At 47.5% G+C, this 18,364-nt stretch overlaps 5 protein-coding genes across 5 annotated transcripts; 2 read left to right on the top strand and 3 right to left on the bottom strand.

Annotated features, from left to right (window-relative positions):
* Window positions 1-207: 207 nt before the first annotated feature.
* Window positions 208-2,593, top strand: F4822DRAFT_324760 (DHS-like NAD/FAD-binding domain-containing protein). Its single transcript, XM_051455524.1, has 2 exons — window positions 208-931; window positions 1,009-2,593. Exons 1-2 carry the CDS (start codon window positions 502-504, stop codon window positions 2,475-2,477), a joined length of 1,899 nt encoding a protein of 632 aa, XP_051312484.1. The 5' UTR covers window positions 208-501; the 3' UTR covers window positions 2,478-2,593.
* Window positions 2,594-3,313: 720 nt separating this feature from the next.
* Window positions 3,314-9,521, bottom strand: F4822DRAFT_411024 (P-loop containing nucleoside triphosphate hydrolase protein). Its single transcript, XM_051458818.1, has 6 exons — window positions 9,371-9,521; window positions 8,485-8,931; window positions 8,397-8,423; window positions 8,233-8,329; window positions 4,200-8,166; window positions 3,314-4,150 (listed from the first exon to the last, which is right to left on the bottom strand). The coding sequence occupies exons 2-6, from the start codon at window positions 8,905-8,907 to the stop codon at window positions 3,937-3,939; spliced, it is 4,728 nt and encodes a 1,575-aa protein (XP_051312485.1). The 5' UTR covers window positions 8,908-8,931; window positions 9,371-9,521; the 3' UTR covers window positions 3,314-3,936.
* Window positions 9,522-10,127, bottom strand: F4822DRAFT_411027 (uncharacterized protein). The gene has a single exon (XM_051458819.1). It carries the CDS (start codon window positions 9,804-9,806, stop codon window positions 9,582-9,584), a length of 225 nt encoding a protein of 74 aa, XP_051312486.1. The 5' UTR covers window positions 9,807-10,127; the 3' UTR covers window positions 9,522-9,581.
* Window positions 10,128-12,194: 2,067 nt separating this feature from the next.
* Window positions 12,195-13,973, top strand: F4822DRAFT_324881 (P-loop containing nucleoside triphosphate hydrolase protein). Its single transcript, XM_051455525.1, has 2 exons — window positions 12,195-13,687; window positions 13,741-13,973. Exons 1-2 carry the CDS (start codon window positions 12,323-12,325, stop codon window positions 13,765-13,767), a joined length of 1,392 nt encoding a protein of 463 aa, XP_051312487.1. The 5' UTR covers window positions 12,195-12,322; the 3' UTR covers window positions 13,768-13,973.
* A 534-nt stretch (window positions 13,974-14,507) lies between these two features.
* On the bottom strand, window positions 14,508-17,985 carry F4822DRAFT_411032 (uncharacterized protein). The gene is made up of 6 exons (XM_051458820.1): window positions 17,641-17,985; window positions 17,441-17,589; window positions 16,355-17,393; window positions 16,185-16,301; window positions 15,383-16,132; window positions 14,508-15,324 (listed from the first exon to the last, which is right to left on the bottom strand). Exons 1-6 carry the CDS (start codon window positions 17,779-17,781, stop codon window positions 15,145-15,147), a joined length of 2,376 nt encoding a protein of 791 aa, XP_051312488.1. The 5' UTR covers window positions 17,782-17,985; the 3' UTR covers window positions 14,508-15,144.
* Between the last annotated feature and the right edge of the window lie 379 nt (window positions 17,986-18,364).

Consider the following 18,364-nt stretch of genomic DNA (forward strand, 5'->3'; position numbering starts at 1 on the left):
TTTTACCTCATCTCACTCCGTCCCGCCGTCTCCCGTCCCAAACTAGCCCAAATCCTCCGCCTTTTCATACCCGTGACAAGGCACTAATTGCTTGCACCCGCACACGAATTGTCCAGAAACAACAACGCGATAAGGACAAAATTATTTATATGTTTGCAATCAACTACCTAGGTATCCACGATAACACGGTGCGAAGATTTACGTGTTGATTGGTATAAAGGGGTTGTATCACGTTGTTTATCGAATTACTTGTTCGGTATAGCGCCATGACATAGGCCAACCTCAACCTTACCTAGTCTTCCTAGTCTTCCTAATCTTAGTTCTTCTTTTCCCGTCTCATCGTCGCACTTTCTACAACAAAGTCGCGGCCCTACCATTTCTCCTTTCGCCCACCTGCTTCTTTCCGAGAACACACAGGACACGGCGACACCTTCTCACCTTTTATGTTCCCTTGATTTCTATCCCTCTTTCCCGAAGTCTAATTGAAATCGGACCCACATTATGGACGTGGATATCTCATTTTCTTCAACATCCGATCTTTCAGATCCTCCTTCTTCCAATCCGCCGTCTTCTCCGCTCTCTATGCTTTCGAGATCGCCAACAGTATCACCGCGAACATCTATGTGCTATGAAACTAATCGCCTGCCATCACCACCTTCGACGATCACTTCCTCCGGGAGCGCGTCGCCAATGAAGTCCTCCGATCCTGTCTCCGTCGGGGATGAGATTCGTGTAAATCCTGATGGTCCTCCACCTACCAAGCGACGTCGTGTCGAGCGCAAGCCCCGTACCACCGAATATCTCGACCTCAAAGCCGCCTCGGAGCAAAATGAGAAAGATGAGCGATTGCTAGAGCAATTGACGGCTGCCTTGCGTAAAAGGAAGAAGATTGTCATAATTGCTGGTGCGGGAATCTCTGTGTCTGCTGGAAGTACGTATTTTTCCATTTTTTAGGGTGGTTTGTTTTCGCTTTGTTTTGATTTTTATGCTAATTTGTCTATTCTATAGTTCCCGACTTCCGATCCTCCACAGGTCTATTCGCGACTCTCCCTAAGGATCATAAACTCAAGGGATCTGGTAAACACTTATTTGACGCGTCTGTCTACAAGCATGACTCCACTACCTCGTCCTTCCACACAATGGTTCGGGATCTATCGCATCTTACGAAGAACGCGGAGCCTACCCCGTTTCACCATTTGATAGCTTCGTTGGCTAAAGAAGGTCGCCTACTACGCCTCTACACACAAAATGTGGACGGTCTGGATACGTCCATGCCGCCGCTCACCACAAATGTCCCATTGAACACCAAGGGCCCTTGGCCCAAGACGATCCAGCTTCATGGCGGTCTGGCCAAGATGGTCTGTTCCAAATGCAGCGATATAAGCGACTTTGATGGTTCGCTTTTCGAGGGTCCGGAAGCACCCCTCTGCAAAGGATGCGAAGAAACGGACAACGTACGAACTTCCCATGCCGGCAAACGTAGCCACGGCATTGGAAGGCTACGACCGCGAATGGTTCTTTACAATGAATACAACCCGGATGAGGAATCTATCGCCAATGTTGTCCGAGCCGATATTCGAGCCCGACCCGACGCGATTATCGTGGTTGGTACTAGCATGAAGATTCCCGGTGTGCGCAACATGGTCAAAGACATGTGTCGTGTAACAAGAGAACGAAAGGACGGAATTACCGCCTGGATTAATCTCGAGCCTGAGCCTACCGGCGCCGATTTGAAGAACTGCTGGGATTTGGTCGTCCAAGGCAAATGTGATGATGTCGCCTCATTAGTCCATCTGCCCCGTTACGACGAGAGCATTGAGGAGACCGTGGTTGTTGATGAGAAGAAATACGCAGAAAAGGTTCGTGGCGTTGAGCTTCAGGTCGAGATTAGAAAAACTGCATCTGAGACCGACATGTCTGTCAAGACAGAATCACGTGACATCACACCAGTTGAAGCGAAACCACAGTCCATTGGCAACGTTCAAGGCATGCCTACACCTTCTGCTAGTCCTAAGGTGCGAGCAGCGCTGCCTACAGCCAAGCCCCAGCCTAAGCAAAGCAAGCTTGCCTTCCCTACTAAAGGCGCATCTACAACTACTACTTCAGCCCCCAAGGACAAGAAGAAAGCGACGCAACGCAAGCCCAGACAAAGCAAGAAGGCAGAGCCGAAGCTTCCCAAGGCTACTATCAACACTACCTTTAAGGCAACCAAGGCGTCTACTGTTACCTCTTCCAAGGTACCGGCCAAACGTGAACTCGAATCGGAGCCTGAACTAACTATCTTATCCCCCCGATCGGTTATGCGCGAGGAATTCTCACTACGCCCTCGAAACAAGCCTATTAATGATTCTACCGAACCCCAGAAGACGACCGAGATAGAAACACCCACGACTCCTACGCAACTAAATCGCGCGACATCTCCGAATACAATATCACCCACGTCTAAGCCTCGAGGCTTCGCAGCCTTGATAGACTAAATCTAACCCCCCATAATGGACTTTGTACATAAATAATCCGTGCCGGCATCGGCTGGAAGATACCAACTTTGCATTGGGGCGTATTCATTTCTCGAGGCAAGCCCTCCGGAGCATTTACAGAAAAGAAAGGGGAAACTAAGGGGGATACCGGTGAAACGAACCTACGGGGCTAGGTCCACTGGTGGCGTTTTTCATTTCTTTTATACTGTTGCATTTATTGCATGGCACGCACATGAGGCAATGTGCAAGCGTGTGTATACCCAAGGCAGCAGGTCATTCGGACGAGGCTTTATTTTTTTGGTTGCCTAACTCTCCGAGGCGTGAGCGAGAGCGACAAGGCAAACGGGCGGACAGGCGTTATGTAGAAGGCTGCACTTTTTTTTCACGGAGCGAGGCAAGGCACGGTATGGTACGGCATAGGCGTTTAGTCAGTCAGTTACATTAAAAAACCACAGCAGAAGGGGATGGAGGTAAACTCTCCCCTACATTCAGTCTGGCAGTGAAAAGAGGGAGGTCTTTGCATATAGAGAGAGCAGTGCGGAATTATTAAGTACGCGTTGAATTATTGCTACATAACATCATTATACATATACATCTGCTACCCTTAAATATCATGATTGGAAAAGCAAAATATGAGACAATGCCCTGCGTAACTCTGTAAGAATTAGTGGTGTTTCTGTGCCACGTGGCCAGGCTACTGCCACATCTAGGTGCTCACCTACCTAGGTACTGAGTTGTTAGGTGTCTTTACGGGGCATGTTTGGCCTTAGAATTAGGCCTTGCACCTCACAAAAGGAAAGCAAAAGGTCACGTGCCATGGAAGAAGTCAGGGTAGGCTCAGTGATTCACGATTTTTCATTACCAGCCCTTTAACAAAATTATAAAAGTAACAAGTAGTCATTTTAATACGCATAGCTTTATTGTCTTGCTTCTCCTAATAACCATCGTACTAGGCTAAGCCTATATCTATTGCAAGCGATATAATAACTCGCCATACAACTATTCGCGAAATATATCCGCTGATTATTGGTTTCTCATAGGGGGCTTCTCATCAAGATTAGGTACAATAAAGTCCTATTATGTGGACAGACCTGACCGTACCTACTTCGTAGTTCGCTGAATATAGAAGTGATGATGCAAAAGCCGCCGAGACACATTATTTTATAACTGTCTCCTCTCCTTTTCCTCAATTCCCCCCTCGGACTCCCTGGTAACAACCAAGAGCAAATGCCCGTGGGTTTAGACAAGACGGAGATGACTAGTCATGCCGACCAATAGAACTCCTGGTCTCCTGTAATGTCGATGCTTTTGCTGGGTATGATTTCATGGACTCCAACCTCGCCTATCTAAAATGCCAAACCGTAACGCCGTACAATGCAATAGAATGGAACGGCCAACTTCAGTTATCGTTTCGTCATCGCGGCCGTCTGATCGAATCGAATGTTATGGGTTAGGGCGACTAGCTGGTCGCCTTGGACGACCCTCCTCGAGAGCCTCCGTTAGTAACTGTTGCGCTAGAATTCTTTGCACCAGTCTCCACCTCCTTTAATTGCCGATATAGCGCGGATAGTCGTGGACCGGTCATCCCCGAGGACTGGGACTCGCCGGATGTGGATTTCTCCGACTTTCCAGATGCCTTCTCGGAAGCCGGAATTCGCTTTGAGATAAATCTCCTACAGCGCGGTTAGCTTTTGTCAATGACTCATATTTTTAGATACGTACCATAATTTAGGCTTCAGCTCCTTTTCGATTTGTTCAAGACTAAGACCTGAAGTCTTGTGAAGACCCTCAATGAAATCACCAATAGCAGTGATCTCGGACTTCAAGACTTTAGCTCTGGCCTTGGCAACCGGTATGTTTGCCTTGGTGCAAGATTCAACTTTTTCGACATGTGACCATATAGGTTGCATGAGTAGTTGAATGGTGTGTGCGTTTTCTTCGTCGTCCTTATCCTCGGCCTGTTGCTGATTGCCATCGAATCTGCGAAGTTCTTCTACTCGGCGGTGCTTATGCCGGCGGTCATCCGCTTCGCCACTATGCTTTCGCTTAGGGTCAGGTCTTGGCGTGCCACTATCACCTATGCTACTTCGAGAGCGGTGATGATCGCCCCGGGAGTGGGAGCGATCATGATCTCTGTCCCGATGGGAAGATTTCTTCGAGCTCTGAGGAGCGGGCGACGCAGAAACGGACCCTCCTTTCTCTGGACGGCGATGCCCATTAGCAATGCTGAGACTGGCTTTCTTGTTGTTTCGATGATGATTCTCAACAATTTTCTGCGCGTTCACATCATCCGAGTGAATTGAGGTAAGCACTGACAACAGGTACTCCGCACGACGAACGAGATGAACGGCGCCAGGAGCTTTGGCGCCCTTGGTATCACCGTGCTCTCGCTCTTGCTTCTTCTCGATGCGATGTTCTTCTAGGAAGAACTTGTCTTGCATTCCGAGATCCCTGTCATCACGGATTTGTGTCCAGGCACCAAAGCCATATCGATCGATACCCACGAGAAGCATTCCATCTTCTCTAGCTCCCCATTCGCAGCTGTAATGCGCGGCCTTGGTAGCGTCTGGGAGCTGGAAGGTTCGGAAATCCGGAAGCTCATTGAGAACACGTCGCAGAAGCCGTAGCTGCGGCGGACGGTCGAGGATTGTCTCAGCATTGATCTTTTTGACTTCGCCAAAATCAAACATGACGGCCTTGATATCTTTTTTCGTGAGCTTCTTCTTTGCCTGCTGCTCCTGTAGCCGGATTTCCTCGTTGTTCTTTTCCACGGCATCACGAGACATAGTGACAAGATCATCGAGTAACTTCCCTATGAAGTCGCGATCTCTATCACTCAGGCGAGCGTCACGTAGTAATTCGTCCGGTCGGTCTTCAATAAAACCGTACCGCATAAAAGCCCGAATGAGGTTACGAGTTTCTTTCTCGTTGAGTGGTCGTCTCGGATCAGAAAGCATGGCTCTCTGCTCTTCTAGACGTTCCTGCTTCAACTGTTCTCGTTCTCTCTTTTTCGCAATTCTTTCGGCTCTCTCAGAGTCACCATTAGGCCTTGAGCTTTTCAAGGCAGCTCTTCGTGGAGCACTTGCTTCGAGTTCCTTTGCAAGATACTCATCTTCCTTCTTTTTATCTTCTTCGGCCTTAATTGCTGCTAGCTCGTCTGCCGGTATTATTTGATCCCAATCGAGAGCAAGATCATCCACCTTAACGTCAGTGTACTGCATGAAATTGTCCCAGTCGATACCACCAGTACTGAGGTTCATTTGATCATCCACCTTTGTCTTGGTGACTTCGGCATTCTCCAAGATGGAGTCAATATCAAGCTGCTCCAGTCGCTCCTGGTTGCCCGACTGCTCAAACATCTTCTGGGATCTCATCTTCAATACCCATTGTATATCGTCTGCTGACTTAGCCTCGTCCATCCTAAGACCCTTTTGCTTAAACTCTTCCCTAAACGCCTTGCCATCGTCTGTAACACCGGCCTGGATCGCAAGGTACTCAAGTAGAAGCTTGTTCCGGGCTCGTTCGAGGACTTCCTCCTCAATAGTCTCTTTAGAGACCAGGCGGTAAACGGTGACGGGTTTCTTCTGCCCAATACGATGGGCCCTTGCCATGGCCTGCAAATCAGCCTGAGGGTTCCAATCCGAGTCAAAAATGATGACAGTATCCGCCGTCATCAGGTTGATGCCCAAACCACCAGCTCTCGTTGAAAGTAAGAAGCAGAAGTCCGAACTGTCCTCGGCGTTAAAATGGTTAATCGCCAGACGTCTTGGCCCAGCACCGATGGTGCCGTCAAGTCGTTGGAACTGATAACCACGCAGTCTGAGGTAGTCTCCGAGGATATCAAGCACCTTCACCATTTGACTGAAGATCAAGACACGGTGGTTATCCTTCTTCAGCTTGGCAAGTAGCTGGTCGAGCAACATCATCTTCCCACTGCTTGCAATAAGCCCCTTGATTTGGTCTTCGCGACGCTCGCTACCGTTGAGTACTTTCTCCTCAGCACCAGGAAACATGTAAGGATGGTTGCTGACTTTCTTCAGTTCCATAACAATATTCAAGAGTGATGATTTCTGTCCATTGTTTCCTTCATTAAGGGCTGCGTAATTCCTTGTGAGAATGTTCTTATAATATTCCAACTGGACATCCGAGAGCTCTACACGAATGATCTTCTCAGTTTTGGGGGGTAGATCCGACTCTACCGTCTCCTTGGTTCTTCGCAAGATGAAGGGAGCAATCGCAGCGTGTAAGTCCTGGAGTTTTGTCTGGGCGTCCGCCGAGGCTAAGGTATCGAGGTCTTCGTCGATATGAACCTTACCGGGATTCAGGAAGTCGAGGAGGGAGGACAGTTCGGCCAAGTTGTTCTGGATCGGAGTACCGGTAATCAAAACTCTAGCGGGAGCACCGAAGCTCATAAGTTCCGCATACAATTTGGATTCCTTGTTCTTCAGACGATGAGCTTCATCGACTGCTAAGGCTTGCCATTTGATGCTTCTGAGGAAGTCCGCATCCATCAATATGTATTCATATGATGTGACCAAGACATTGAACTTGTGTTTCTTCGGGTTCCCGTTGAACATCAACTCATGATCTCTTATCGTATTTCGTGCCTCGGCATTGCCTAGGTAGACGACATAGTTAAGATCGGGAGACCATAAGTTGAATGTATCACACCACGCGGGAATAACACTGAGTGGCGCAACAACCAAGAAGGGGCCTTCTTGCTTGCGCTCGTTGCGAAGCCAGCTTAAGAACGAAACGGTCTGGACAGTCTTTCCGAGACCCATTTCATCGGCAAGGATAACGTTGTTAGCTCTACACCAATTAAGGCACAGGAAGTTCAAGCCTGTGAGCTGGAAGCCTCTCAGCTCACCGCCCTTGATGTAGCTAGGCTGTTTCTCGAGCTTCAAGAATTTGCTTCGTGATGTAGGGTTCGACTCATATTTGTCGGAAGTCCAGGATCTAGATTGTCGGTCAAGGAACTGGTCGATCTTATCTTGGGCGGTGTCGCTGATGGTGGTAGCCAACTCCCAAGTACAGTGCTCATATGTGAGGCCCTTCCATTTCACGAAATATTCCCTTCCTTCATCGCCTATACGCTGAGTAACAACGCGTTCGACCTTGGTGTAATCTTCCAAGGCGTCTTGCTCACGCTCTTTATCAAGCATGTACTGCTCTCGAGTCTCGGGCGGAATATCCTCACCCGCAAACTTAAGGTCAATCTCGTATTCGACGGTTCGCTTATAGTAATTCTCAAGTTTGCGGAAACCACGATAGCCGCGAAGAGTCTCTAAGGTGTCCCACGTATTGTGAAGATACGACTTGCCCTGCCACTTAATATTGTACTCAAAGTCGTCTCTGGTTGCGTCTGAAGTCAACTCGCCACCACTCAGCATGCGGTGGCCAACGACTTTCTCAATGTACATCGTATCTTCTGCGAGCTCTTCGCCAGCCCAGTAATTAGGTGTCAGCTCGGATTCGTCCTCGTCATCAATGTCGCTTTCATGGTAGGTCTGGATTTGCTGGGCAGCTCTTCTATTTGACCAACGCTTCTCGGCATAGAGTAGGGATTGTGGTTGTGCCTGTTGTCGACGGGCTTTCTTGATTAAGGTTCGAGCGCGAGCTCCGCCGTAGGTATCCGAGTCCGAATCATCGGCAGGAGTCTGCCTTGCAGGTGTACCGCGCTTTGATGCTACGGAGGGCAATTCGTTAGTCCCAGGAAACATCATTATACATTAGCATACGAGGATTAACTTACATTGTCGCGAAACTTGCTCTACGCGAAGTTTTTTAGTTCGACGATTAGTAGGAACAACATCAGAATCGGAGTCTTCATCTTCCTCATCAGACTCAACCTATGGGTACAGTAATTAGTACAGTACGTGACGAAATCAATCATGATAATGGATTTCGCAAACTTACGATCTTTGGCTGTTTTGTAGGACGTGACTGACAGAGGCAAGTCAGCAAAGGCTACAAAATGATAACAGTAATTATTTATTTCACTCACGCTTCTTCTTAACCCGTATAGTTCTGGGTTCTCTCGGATATAATCATCCTCTTCGACACCAGCTTTCCTTTTAGCAGCGCGACGAGAGCTGTTAGAAGTCGATGTCTCATCCTGATCCTGAAGCGCGTCACTCTGTGAAGGAGCAGGGCTATCCTCCATATCGAAATCGGCATCATCGGAAGCATTGTTATCATCATTATCGCTCGATTCGGCACCACCTTGGTGATCTAACTCGGGTTCGACATCCGGGGGAGATTGGTGATTGACCGGGGATGAGGATGATGATGCCTGGAAACCAGTGTTCTCATTTACCTCAGAAAGGTCGCTCTCGCTAGCACGATCATCGAGTGTTACTCTCGCGCCCGCTCGCGTCTCCGGCGACGTGTGACCGTTGACGGAGCTAGGCTCGGGTGAGCTCGACATCTTGGTATTGGACACAACCGTCCGCTATGTGACAGCAAGGTTAGCAGGATTTTCACCACCGAAGTGCTACGTGTATAGGGTCTATGGGCAGCGCTTCAAACAGCGACTAAAACAACGCAATAAATAGCTAGCAATCATGGGAAATGAATTTGACAATGGATCTGGCGCAAATCCAGTGATGGTTCGATAAACGCGAGGCTGATAGGTGATGAAAAAGCAATTGCGGGCGACCGGTGTTGACGGGACGGATGAGGAGGGCTCAGCGCGTCCGACAAACCGAGAACGACGGATCCCATCTCGAAACAAGCGTCTGAGAAGCTCAGATGCAGTTGAAGAAGCGATAACAAGGTCGCGTGTTCATGTCTTCGAGATGGATTCGATGTCCCAAGTACACGGCCAGACGGGTACTCTTCAGCCATGTACAGCAACATGATAGGCGCTGGAATAGAAATTAAGCACTTACTAATCATTAACTTCCGTACTCCAGAAGCAGAGACAAGAAAAATGATAAGGGACTATGTGGATGGTGAAGTACGGGCGCGGCCCCGTATAGTGTGTTCTGTGGGCAATGGTTGTGAGAAACTGGCGGAAATCGACCTGGAAGAATTGGTGGTCGGGGAACATCGAAAGTGGACGGAGGGTGGGAGGTACCTAGCTTGTCAGCTTTTAAAACGCTAGTAGAAAAATAGTTTAGCGTGTGCACCAGCCACCAGCCACAAATACGGTGTTAGGTAGGTCTTGACCCACAACCAATTTTTTTTTTTTTTCCTAGCTGTAATTTTTTTACACCACCGAAAGTTCACTAGATAGAAGTTACAGTGCCCACGCAGCGCACCTGCCCATTTTATCCCGGGAGCCAGAAGGACGTCAATAAAAGCGCCCACCGTGCGAAGTCTCATAGAACTCACAGTATGATACTGTATAGCTTTCGACCAATCAAATGGTCTGTTTGACACAGTCAAAAGCCGTACTAATATTACAGTGGGCACTTTTATTGACGTCCTTCTGGGAGCATAGTTAGCACTAAATACCTAGGTACTAAGCCACATACCTTTGCCCGCACTGTTCGATTGAAATAATACCCCTGCTCATAGATCTTCTACCTAAATAATAGCTTAGGTAGGCAAGAGCTATCCACGCATGTTTGTTCTAGCTAGTATATCACGTTTAATGATCATGGGCATCCATCCAAAATTTGATGCGTTACTCACCAGTCCAACCGTGCACTGAAGAATGTAAGAGCAAAAGCACGTACGGTAGAAACCCTACTTCCAATATATACTTCCCGGAGATCACGTGAGAGCCCCCGACCTAGTACCTAGGTACACACGTAACTCCTACAAGCTGTCTACAAACAACTAAGCAAACGACAGCAATATTTACCCAGTACATTATTTATGTTGTTTGATCCTCTGCTCCTTTACACGTTGCTTCTTTATCCTTAGATCCCGAAGACTCCGATAATACAATGCAAGAGTGACTCCCCCATGGTTCATAGCGTCAGCTTGAATGTAATATGAGTAGTCTTTCAGTATAGGATTCTATATGAACCGTCATAGTCAAGAATATCCAAGTTCCTACGATGCACTCTCATGATCCGACTCAGCAGATAATTCATTAGGATCCCTATCATGATTCAGACACATGAACAGTTATTCTGCAGAAGATAGTGAGTTCAATTGTATTCTTACCCAGACTTCGAACATGCTGGCAGTATTTGAATAATCTCTTCCCACTCTACCATTTCCCAGTAAGTAAGGCAGTGGGGTAATACACCTAAGCACAGCGAGTTAACGCAAACTCAATGTGTACCTAGGTAGTATACGTTTTAATCTTTAACCTCACTTGTCACTCATAAGTCTCAACTAGACTGTTGGCATGTACCTAAACCATACCTATCCTATACTCTAACGCTAGGGACTTAGCAGACGTAACAATGATTAGCAGGACTCGTCCTAACTGCATTACCAGCGAAGATCACTACACTCCGCAACCCGACAGTTATGCTTTTGTTTGTGGCTTGAAGCTTTTCCCCTCAAGGTATGCGATTACGTAGATGGAGAAAATGATAGGGTTTTGAGATATTCCCCCGCCGTAACTCCGGTAAAATACGAATGGTGACAAGGACAAGTACAAAAGAAATACAGAAAGGACATTGTAGATAAGTTTGTTTTCTTCCAAGGCCGAGTTTAATTCTTTTTGAAAGTAACTTGAAAGAAGTGGGTAGGTACTTCCGTCTATATGTATCTAGATGCATTGAACAGGTGGTCGCTGCTGCGGATGTCTCACCAAATCGCAATTGCTAGCATATGTGGGGGCGCAGCTAATAAGCAACTATCCAATCAGGGAAGGCCAGTTCATAATTTTTCAGGTTTACCGTCATTCACAGTGGACGAAGGGTGACCTAAGCCGTAAGGAATCACCCCTCATTGTTCCTCTACCCTAATTTTTCGATACCCCACCAGACCTTTGGACTTTACCACGGCGCATTTTGTCGCAACCATTTCATCTTACTACTCTTTATTAACTTCGATTCTCTTCGTCGTCGTCCTCAGCTTTTCGGTATTCGGCTGCGTTCGACTGAATTTCTTTTTCTTCTCACGTTCTTCAGAAGCCGACTAGAGCCCTCTTGTTTCAGCCATGGCTTCCAAGCTTACTCGGTACGTAACCCTCTGACTCGACACAAACTTGTGCCTCGCTGTATTGCATCGTATGCTAATTGTAATTTTAGTATTGCCATCGTCAATGACGACAAGGTTTGTTGCTGAACCCCTATCCTATTTCTGAGGCGAAACTAACGTTCTGTCCCTCGTAGTGCAAGCCCAAGGTAAATCAAATTGGAACTCGCCTAATATTTATCGATAATATTGACAAATATCTAGAAATGCCGACAAGAGTGTAAAAGGTCATGCCCGGTATGTAGATGTTCCTTTCCTCCTGCCAAAATATTATATACGAAATTTCGGGTCTTCTAGCCCCTGAAAACTAGTCGCTTATTCCAGAATTTACAGGTCGTCCGCAGTGGAAAGCTTTGCATTGAAGTCAACCCAGACTCAAAGCTAGCCTTCATTTCCGAAAGTCTGTGCATTGGTTGTGGTATTTGCCCAAAAAAATGCCCCTTCGACGCCATTACCATTATCAACCTGCCCACCAACCTCGAGACCCAGGTTACCCATCGATACTCTGCGAACAGCTTCAAGCTCCACCGATTGCCCACACCGAGACCTGGTCAGGTTTTGGGCCTTGTCGGTACCAACGGTATCGGAAAAAGTACAGCATTGAAGATTCTCAGCGGTAAACTCAAGCCCAATCTCGGCAGATATGACAATCCACCTGATTGGGAGGATGTTATCAAGTACTTTAGAGGATCCGAACTTCAGAGTCAGTGAATCCTTGCCATATATCCGGAAAAGAGATGATAATAGGAACTACAACTAACTTAACGACAGACTACTTCACCAAGGTTCTTGAAGATGACTTGAAGGCTGTCGTGAAGCCTCAGTACGTGGACCAGCTTCCACGAGCTGTCAAAACCCCCATCAAGACCGTCAAATTTCTACTCGAGCATAGATCCGCGATGGGTAATATGGACGAAGTCCTCGACGTCCTAGAACTCCGTCATATTCTGGACCGTGACGTCAATCTCCTCTCCGGTGGAGAGTTGCAACGATTTGCCATCGGAACGGTTTGTGTCCAAAAGGCAGACGTATACATGTTTGACGAGCCCTCTTCGTACCTCGATGTCAAGCAACGTTTGTCGGCAGCGAGAATGATTCGCTCTTTGCTAGGACCTGACAACTATGTCATTGTAGTCGAGCACGATTTGTCAGTTCTCGACTATCTTTCCGACTACATTTGCGTTCTTTACGGCAAGCCTGCTGTTTATGGTGTGGTAACTCTTCCTCACTCGGTCCGTGAAGGTATCAATATTTTCCTCGACGGTCATATCCCAACTGAGAACTTGCGATTCCGAGAGGAATCTTTGACTTTCCGCATCTCGGAAGGTACCGACGACTTCCAGGCTGATAAGGCGCGAGCTTTCAGCTATCCCAAGATGCAGAAGACCATGGGTAATTTTAGGCTTCGCATTGAGTCAGGTGACTTCACCGACTCGGAAATCATTGTCATGATGGGAGAAAATGGTACCGGAAAGACGACTTTCTGTAGGCTCTTGGCTGGTGCACTAAAGCCTGACAACGATAAGAAAGTACCAGAGATGAGAATTAGCATGAAGCCCCAAACAATCACACCTAAGTTTGAGGGCACGGTTCGTCAGCTATTCTTCAAGAGAATTAAGCAGGCTTTCCTTTCGCCCCAATTCCAAACCGATGTTGTCAAGCCTCTAAAGTTAGATGATTTCATCGACCAAGAAGTCAAAAACCTGTCAGGTGGTGAATTGCAGCGTGTGGCCATTGTTATGGCTCTTGGCTTACCTGCCGATATCTACTTGATCGACGAGCCGTCCGCTTACCTCGACTCCGAACAACGCATTATCGCAGCGCGTGTCATCAAGCGTTTCATTATGCACGCTAAGAAGACAGCCTTCATCGTAGAGCACGATTTTATTATGGCCACGTACCTCGCAGACCGTGTCATAGTCTTCGACGGCCAGCCCGGTATTGACGCCCACGCTAACAAGCCGGAGTCGCTCCTCACTGGATGCAATAAGTTCTTGAAGAACTTGGACGTTACTTTCCGACGAGACCCGACCAACTACAGACCCCGTATCAACAAGCTCAATAGTCAACTGGATCAAGAGCAGAAGATGGGCGGAAACTACGTAAGTTAAATCCAATCATAACTTTTATAAATCCCTACTAATACAATTCGCAGTTCTTCCTGGAAGAGGACAGTTCTTGAAAAGGGCATCTCACGAGGTAACGACCACGACGATGGTCACAAAAATTATCATTATACCCCACCAGCATCAGGCACTGGCGTTTTAGGCGTTCAAAAACGACAATCGTCGCGCCGAGGGAGCGGAGGTGCTCATGAATCATCCGGCGCTGATTTGGAGGGCGGGGAGGACGGCGACGATCCGGACGACTAACCGTGGCCACGACAGCCTATCCCTGTTCGTCTGGTCCTACAGCTATTGGAATTTTTGGATGGGAAAAAACGAGAGCACATTAAAACGGTACTTGATGCCGTATAAAAGGTTCATATCCATGGGTTCTTTGCTGTAGATTGAGGGACGAATGGGTCAAGCGGGTGGCTGTCGTGATATCACTCGATGGCGTAAGGTATGTCTATCGGTGATAAATTTCCGGATCAGCTAGCTTGGAAGATGAAATAGACGCAGAGTAGATAGTGCGGAAAACCGCAGGAATAAAGTGTGCAGCTTGTCAACTTGATCGTATTTTCTCTGTGATAATGATGCCAATGGGTGTAAAACATAGGCTGTCTAAATAACTAACGAGTACACAGGCAAGAAATTTTACATTGTATGAGCGCTCTACTTGAGTGGAATTATTGTTCTACACATGAAAAAAAACGGTGCACCAAACATCGCGTTGTGGCGTCCGATACCTTCGTTGATCAAGTAGGCATCTCTGCAGCTTCAGGCAATTTAACACATTGAGAAATAATCACGTAAATAGTGCATGCGAAATCAAAGTTATTAAGCTAGCTATGTAGATATCTACCAAGCCATCGACTTTTCTCTACTAGGATAAAGGAGGGAGAGGATACACACCGGAAATCGTATTCCTAAAAGAAAAATAGTACGCGGATGGACATCTTCGGGCCCGAGCCGATCTAAACGTTGGGCTAACACCTGTTTCTTCCCTAAGCGAGGATCCTGCGGAAATGTGAGAAGACACTCCGTTTTGCGTGAAAATGAAACAATGATTAGGTCGATATCGATCATTGGACGTACACAGAAAAAATTATGTTTCATTTTTTCCCTTTTTTCGCATTATCGGCGTTTGCTAGTGTTGCCTGGGGTTTTGAAGTAGACGGTAATAGTAAGAGGGAGAGAGATATGAATCGGAGCTGCATCCGGATTTCCCAAGTCATCTAAGTCCTAAGAACGTAGCCAGAAGTTGACACACGTACTATGAATTAACCTTGAGCTTGGTATTGACGGGGCCTATCCTTGTTCGAATATGCCCATGGACGAGGGTATTGGAATAAATTCATAGTTCTAGTGATATGTCGGGCGTGAGAATCCGAACTTCGTCAGTTCAATGTTGCATCAGTGAGGATTGGGACGCCATTCAAATGTTCACCGAGCCGCTAATCTTCCTCGATTTCACCCTCTTCACTACCAGAGTGTACTCCAGGATCCTCCTTTGGAGGTGGTTGAGCTGGTGCCGCTACTGGTGCTGGTGCTGCTGCTGCTGGTGGAGTCCTAGTTTTGGGACGAGTATCACGATGGGGGGAACGCTCACGCGGTGTCCTCTCTCTTCTTACTCTCTGTTATTGATATTAGTAAAGTATTCCAGTAGATAGACATGTATTAGGGAGATTTTACCTTTGAGTCTCTTGAGTCGCGACGTTCGAGATCGTCGTCGTCTTCGGCTCTCCGACGTCTAGACGAAGTTGGACGCTCATCTCCGTAAGGTAGCTCTTCAACAGGGCCTCGCTCGACGCGGCGACGATATAGCCGCTCGCGCTCTTCTTCACGATCTCGCCTTTCTCTGTCATAATGACTCGGTGGTTCATCACGCCGAGATCGAGGCAGGTAGTCTCTATCCCGTTCACGCTCGCGTTCTCGGTCACGGACATCGCGTTCTCGATAAGTATCCGATGTCCGACGGTCAGATAGCAAACTCTCAGCCATGCTAGACTTACGATAATTTTTCTCACGTTCAGCAATGGCCTTGCGGCGATCCGCTTCATAAGCGTCGGGCTCCGGACTACGGCTGTGCCTTGACGGTCGTGCGCGATCACTACGGTGAGAACGATCTCCTCTTTCTCTCTCTCGATACGTACCGCGATCAGGAGATCGTTCGCGACGCTTGTGGCGATCTCTGTCTTCCTCCTCTCGGTCTCGAATTCGGCGAAGAACTTTCTCAAATGCACCGCGGCGGGCATCCTCGGATTTGACTGCTTGAAATTCGGACGCGCGAGCTAGACGAGGTCGAACCTTTTCCCAGGTATCATCTGCGGCAACTGGTGGTTCTATGTGCTTGATATAAGAACGGAGGTCATCAGTGGCTCTCCTCTGTTGGCGTTCAGAGTGCTTGTCCTCATCGGATCGTTTGGATTTCTTCTCTTGGAGCTGTTGACATTGTAAGTAAATCATTTAGTGGTCCATGATACTATGAACTTACCCGTTCGAAGATTAACGTTTGTATATCACCATCAATGTTAGCAGTGCGCCGATCATTCTTGAGTACAGAAGAAAACTCCTCAAAAGTAGTCTTGGGGGTGAACTCAAAACGGTTGTCCTGTATGACGAGTTAGAAAACGAATTGAAACTAGTTTAGAGGGAATAACTTACGTCCATAACATCAAGTACGTCGTTTCGAGTTGTGCGCAGAGCACGTTCCTCCTCTTCAACAATATCCCAGAACAAGTCGAGTGGGCTCGATCCAGCCTGGCCACAGATAACCCTGAAGCGTTCATCATTCTCTAATAGGGGGTAAACTTGGCTCCACTTCGTCCCTGCCTTGATCTTGCCGGCTTTACGGAGTTCCTTGAGCAAGTCCGTGAATCCGTCTCGTCGCTTACGCTCGATGCGGAGTTTCTTATTTCTTTGGTTCTGGCGGGTCTCGTTGAAGCTCCTTTCCAAGGATTTAATGTGATTTTGGAAGGCAGTGAGAATATCAAAGTTGGTTAGAGCTTTATACTTTTCATCATTCTGGAACGGAGCAGTCGCCTTGAGGATATTTTGCGCTTCGGACCATCGCGTATAAGGCGCAAGGTCAAGCTTGGGAAGAAGGTCAATAAGGCCATCCATGGCGCTCTTACGAATGCTAGCCTGACTCTCGACGTGGGCCTTCTTAAGCTCGACTATGTAGTCCTCGAATAATTGACGTCGCTCGTCTTCGTTATTAGTGGAACGAAAGATTGTTTCGCCCTCGATAATAGGACGAGCAGTCCTCCAACGCGTATAATGCTTAATTTCGGGGTGACTCTTGAGCATAGTAGCAAAATCGGCTCGCAGTTTGGTTAGCCTATCCTTTGCGCGCTCCTTATCTTGAATAATCATATCTTGGCAATACTTTTCAAAGGCAGCCTTTCTATCCTTGGGATCCTTGATGGCACGGTACTGGGGATCTTTTATAGTGGCTCGCATGGTTTGTTCCCATGTCCAGTCTGGTTGTACACCGCTGCGGCGCAACAATTTCACGAAGGCGGCTTCGGCTTCCTCGGGGGTAGCATATTCGGGTTCGTTGCTCGCGGGGACAAATGCTTGGGCGCGTAGGTCGCTACTATGCGTTAATTGACGTGATTCGGGGAAGGGTTCTCGGTGTTCGCGATGATGGTCGTAGTTCGAGTTTTGAAACGAAGAGTTAGGAGTAAATGGTGTAGATGATCTGTCTTGAGTTAGTCGTATAAATATAGTGGTTAATGGGTTTCTTACGCGGGTGTCGAGGGTGTACCCTCGTGACCCAATGCTTTTCTGTAAGCCTCAGGCATTTCCCAAGAACTTTGCTTCGTCTCGGTGTTGTACCAATACTTGCGACCACCCTCGGCGGTGTATTCCTTCCATGGCTGGTTCGCTAGGGCGCGCTATGCATCTAGTTAGTCCGGCGTTTACAGAGAAAGACAGGTAATACGAACCTCAGCCGGGGACATCAAATCTTCTGGCTTGGTCCATTGCGTCGCCTTAGTAATAGAATTGTAATAGTAAACACGTCCATCGGGACTTTTATACTCTTGCCAGGGATTTGGCTGGCCATAGTGGCCGTTAACCCCGTTCATCCTGATGAGATGTACGCGCGCACTTCGTAATTCTCTGACCCTTTCAAAAAAGCTCCTAATCTACTGTTTCCTCTTTTTTACAAAGAAGATACAAAATCAGACTGTGAAGCAATGATGAAGGTGTAAGAAACAGCGAGTGCAGTATCTCTGTTGGGTTACAGAGAAGAAGAAATGTATTACTCGAGTCGCCGAGATGGAATGCGCGAAGATTGAAAAGCTGCGAATTTTTGGCAGCCAACAGGAGGAGGTTAGGAAGGTAAGTCAGTACGTACTCTTTGATTACCTAATAAAAAAGCAACTAAATTGGCCAGAATTGGGGTAAGTGCGGACTCGACGCACGGACCATTATGCATGTGGGAAGCTTCAATCCCACGGCGTTGGGTGCAGGCACGAGCTCCTATTTTGGATTGATCCATCTTGCCGTTTGACTTGTGAAACGTTTAATTGCAAAATGCATCTTCTTCCTATACCTACCTAGGTAGGTAACCAATCTTGGTCATCTTCGTGCATCACAGCAATGACTAAACAAGATCCAATGCTATGAACTTTTATTGATCTGTGTCTAGAGCTACCTACACAGTAA

Source organism: Hypoxylon trugodes, assembly GCF_022578975.1.
Source record: "Hypoxylon trugodes strain CBS 135444 unplaced genomic scaffold F4822scaffold_7, whole genome shotgun sequence".
In the NCBI taxonomy this organism is placed as follows: Eukaryota; Fungi; Ascomycota; class Sordariomycetes; order Xylariales; family Hypoxylaceae; genus Hypoxylon; species Hypoxylon trugodes.

Coding starts and splice junctions, on each gene's coding strand:
- F4822DRAFT_324760 (XM_051455524.1), top strand. CDS start 502: ATGGACGTGGATATCTCATTTTCTTCAACATCCGATCTTTCAGATCCT. Junction 932..1,008: donor AATCTCTGTGTCTGCTGGAA/GTACGTATTTTT, acceptor TCTATTCTATAG/TTCCCGACTTCCGATCCTCC.
- F4822DRAFT_411024 (XM_051458818.1), bottom strand. CDS start 8,907: ATGTCGAGCTCACCCGAGCCTAGCTCCGTCAACGGTCACACGTCGCCG. Junction 8,424..8,484: donor TATACGGGTTAAGAAGAAGC/GTGAGTGAAATA, acceptor TGCCTCTGTCAG/TCACGTCCTACAAAACAGCC. Junction 4,151..4,199: donor GAGCTGAAGCCTAAATTATG/GTACGTATCTAA, acceptor ACCGCGCTGTAG/GAGATTTATCTCAAAGCGAA.
- F4822DRAFT_411027 (XM_051458819.1), bottom strand. CDS start 9,806: ATGAGACTTCGCACGGTGGGCGCTTTTATTGACGTCCTTCTGGCTCCC.
- F4822DRAFT_324881 (XM_051455525.1), top strand. CDS start 12,323: ATGATAATAGGAACTACAACTAACTTAACGACAGACTACTTCACCAAG. Junction 13,688..13,740: donor AGAAGATGGGCGGAAACTAC/GTAAGTTAAATC, acceptor TACAATTCGCAG/TTCTTCCTGGAAGAGGACAG.
- F4822DRAFT_411032 (XM_051458820.1), bottom strand. CDS start 17,781: ATGAACGGGGTTAACGGCCACTATGGCCAGCCAAATCCCTGGCAAGAG. Junction 17,590..17,640: donor ATTTGATGTCCCCGGCTGAG/GTTCGTATTACC, acceptor CTAGATGCATAG/CGCGCCCTAGCGAACCAGCC. Junction 17,394..17,440: donor GGTACACCCTCGACACCCGC/GTAAGAAACCCA, acceptor AACTCAAGACAG/ATCATCTACACCATTTACTC.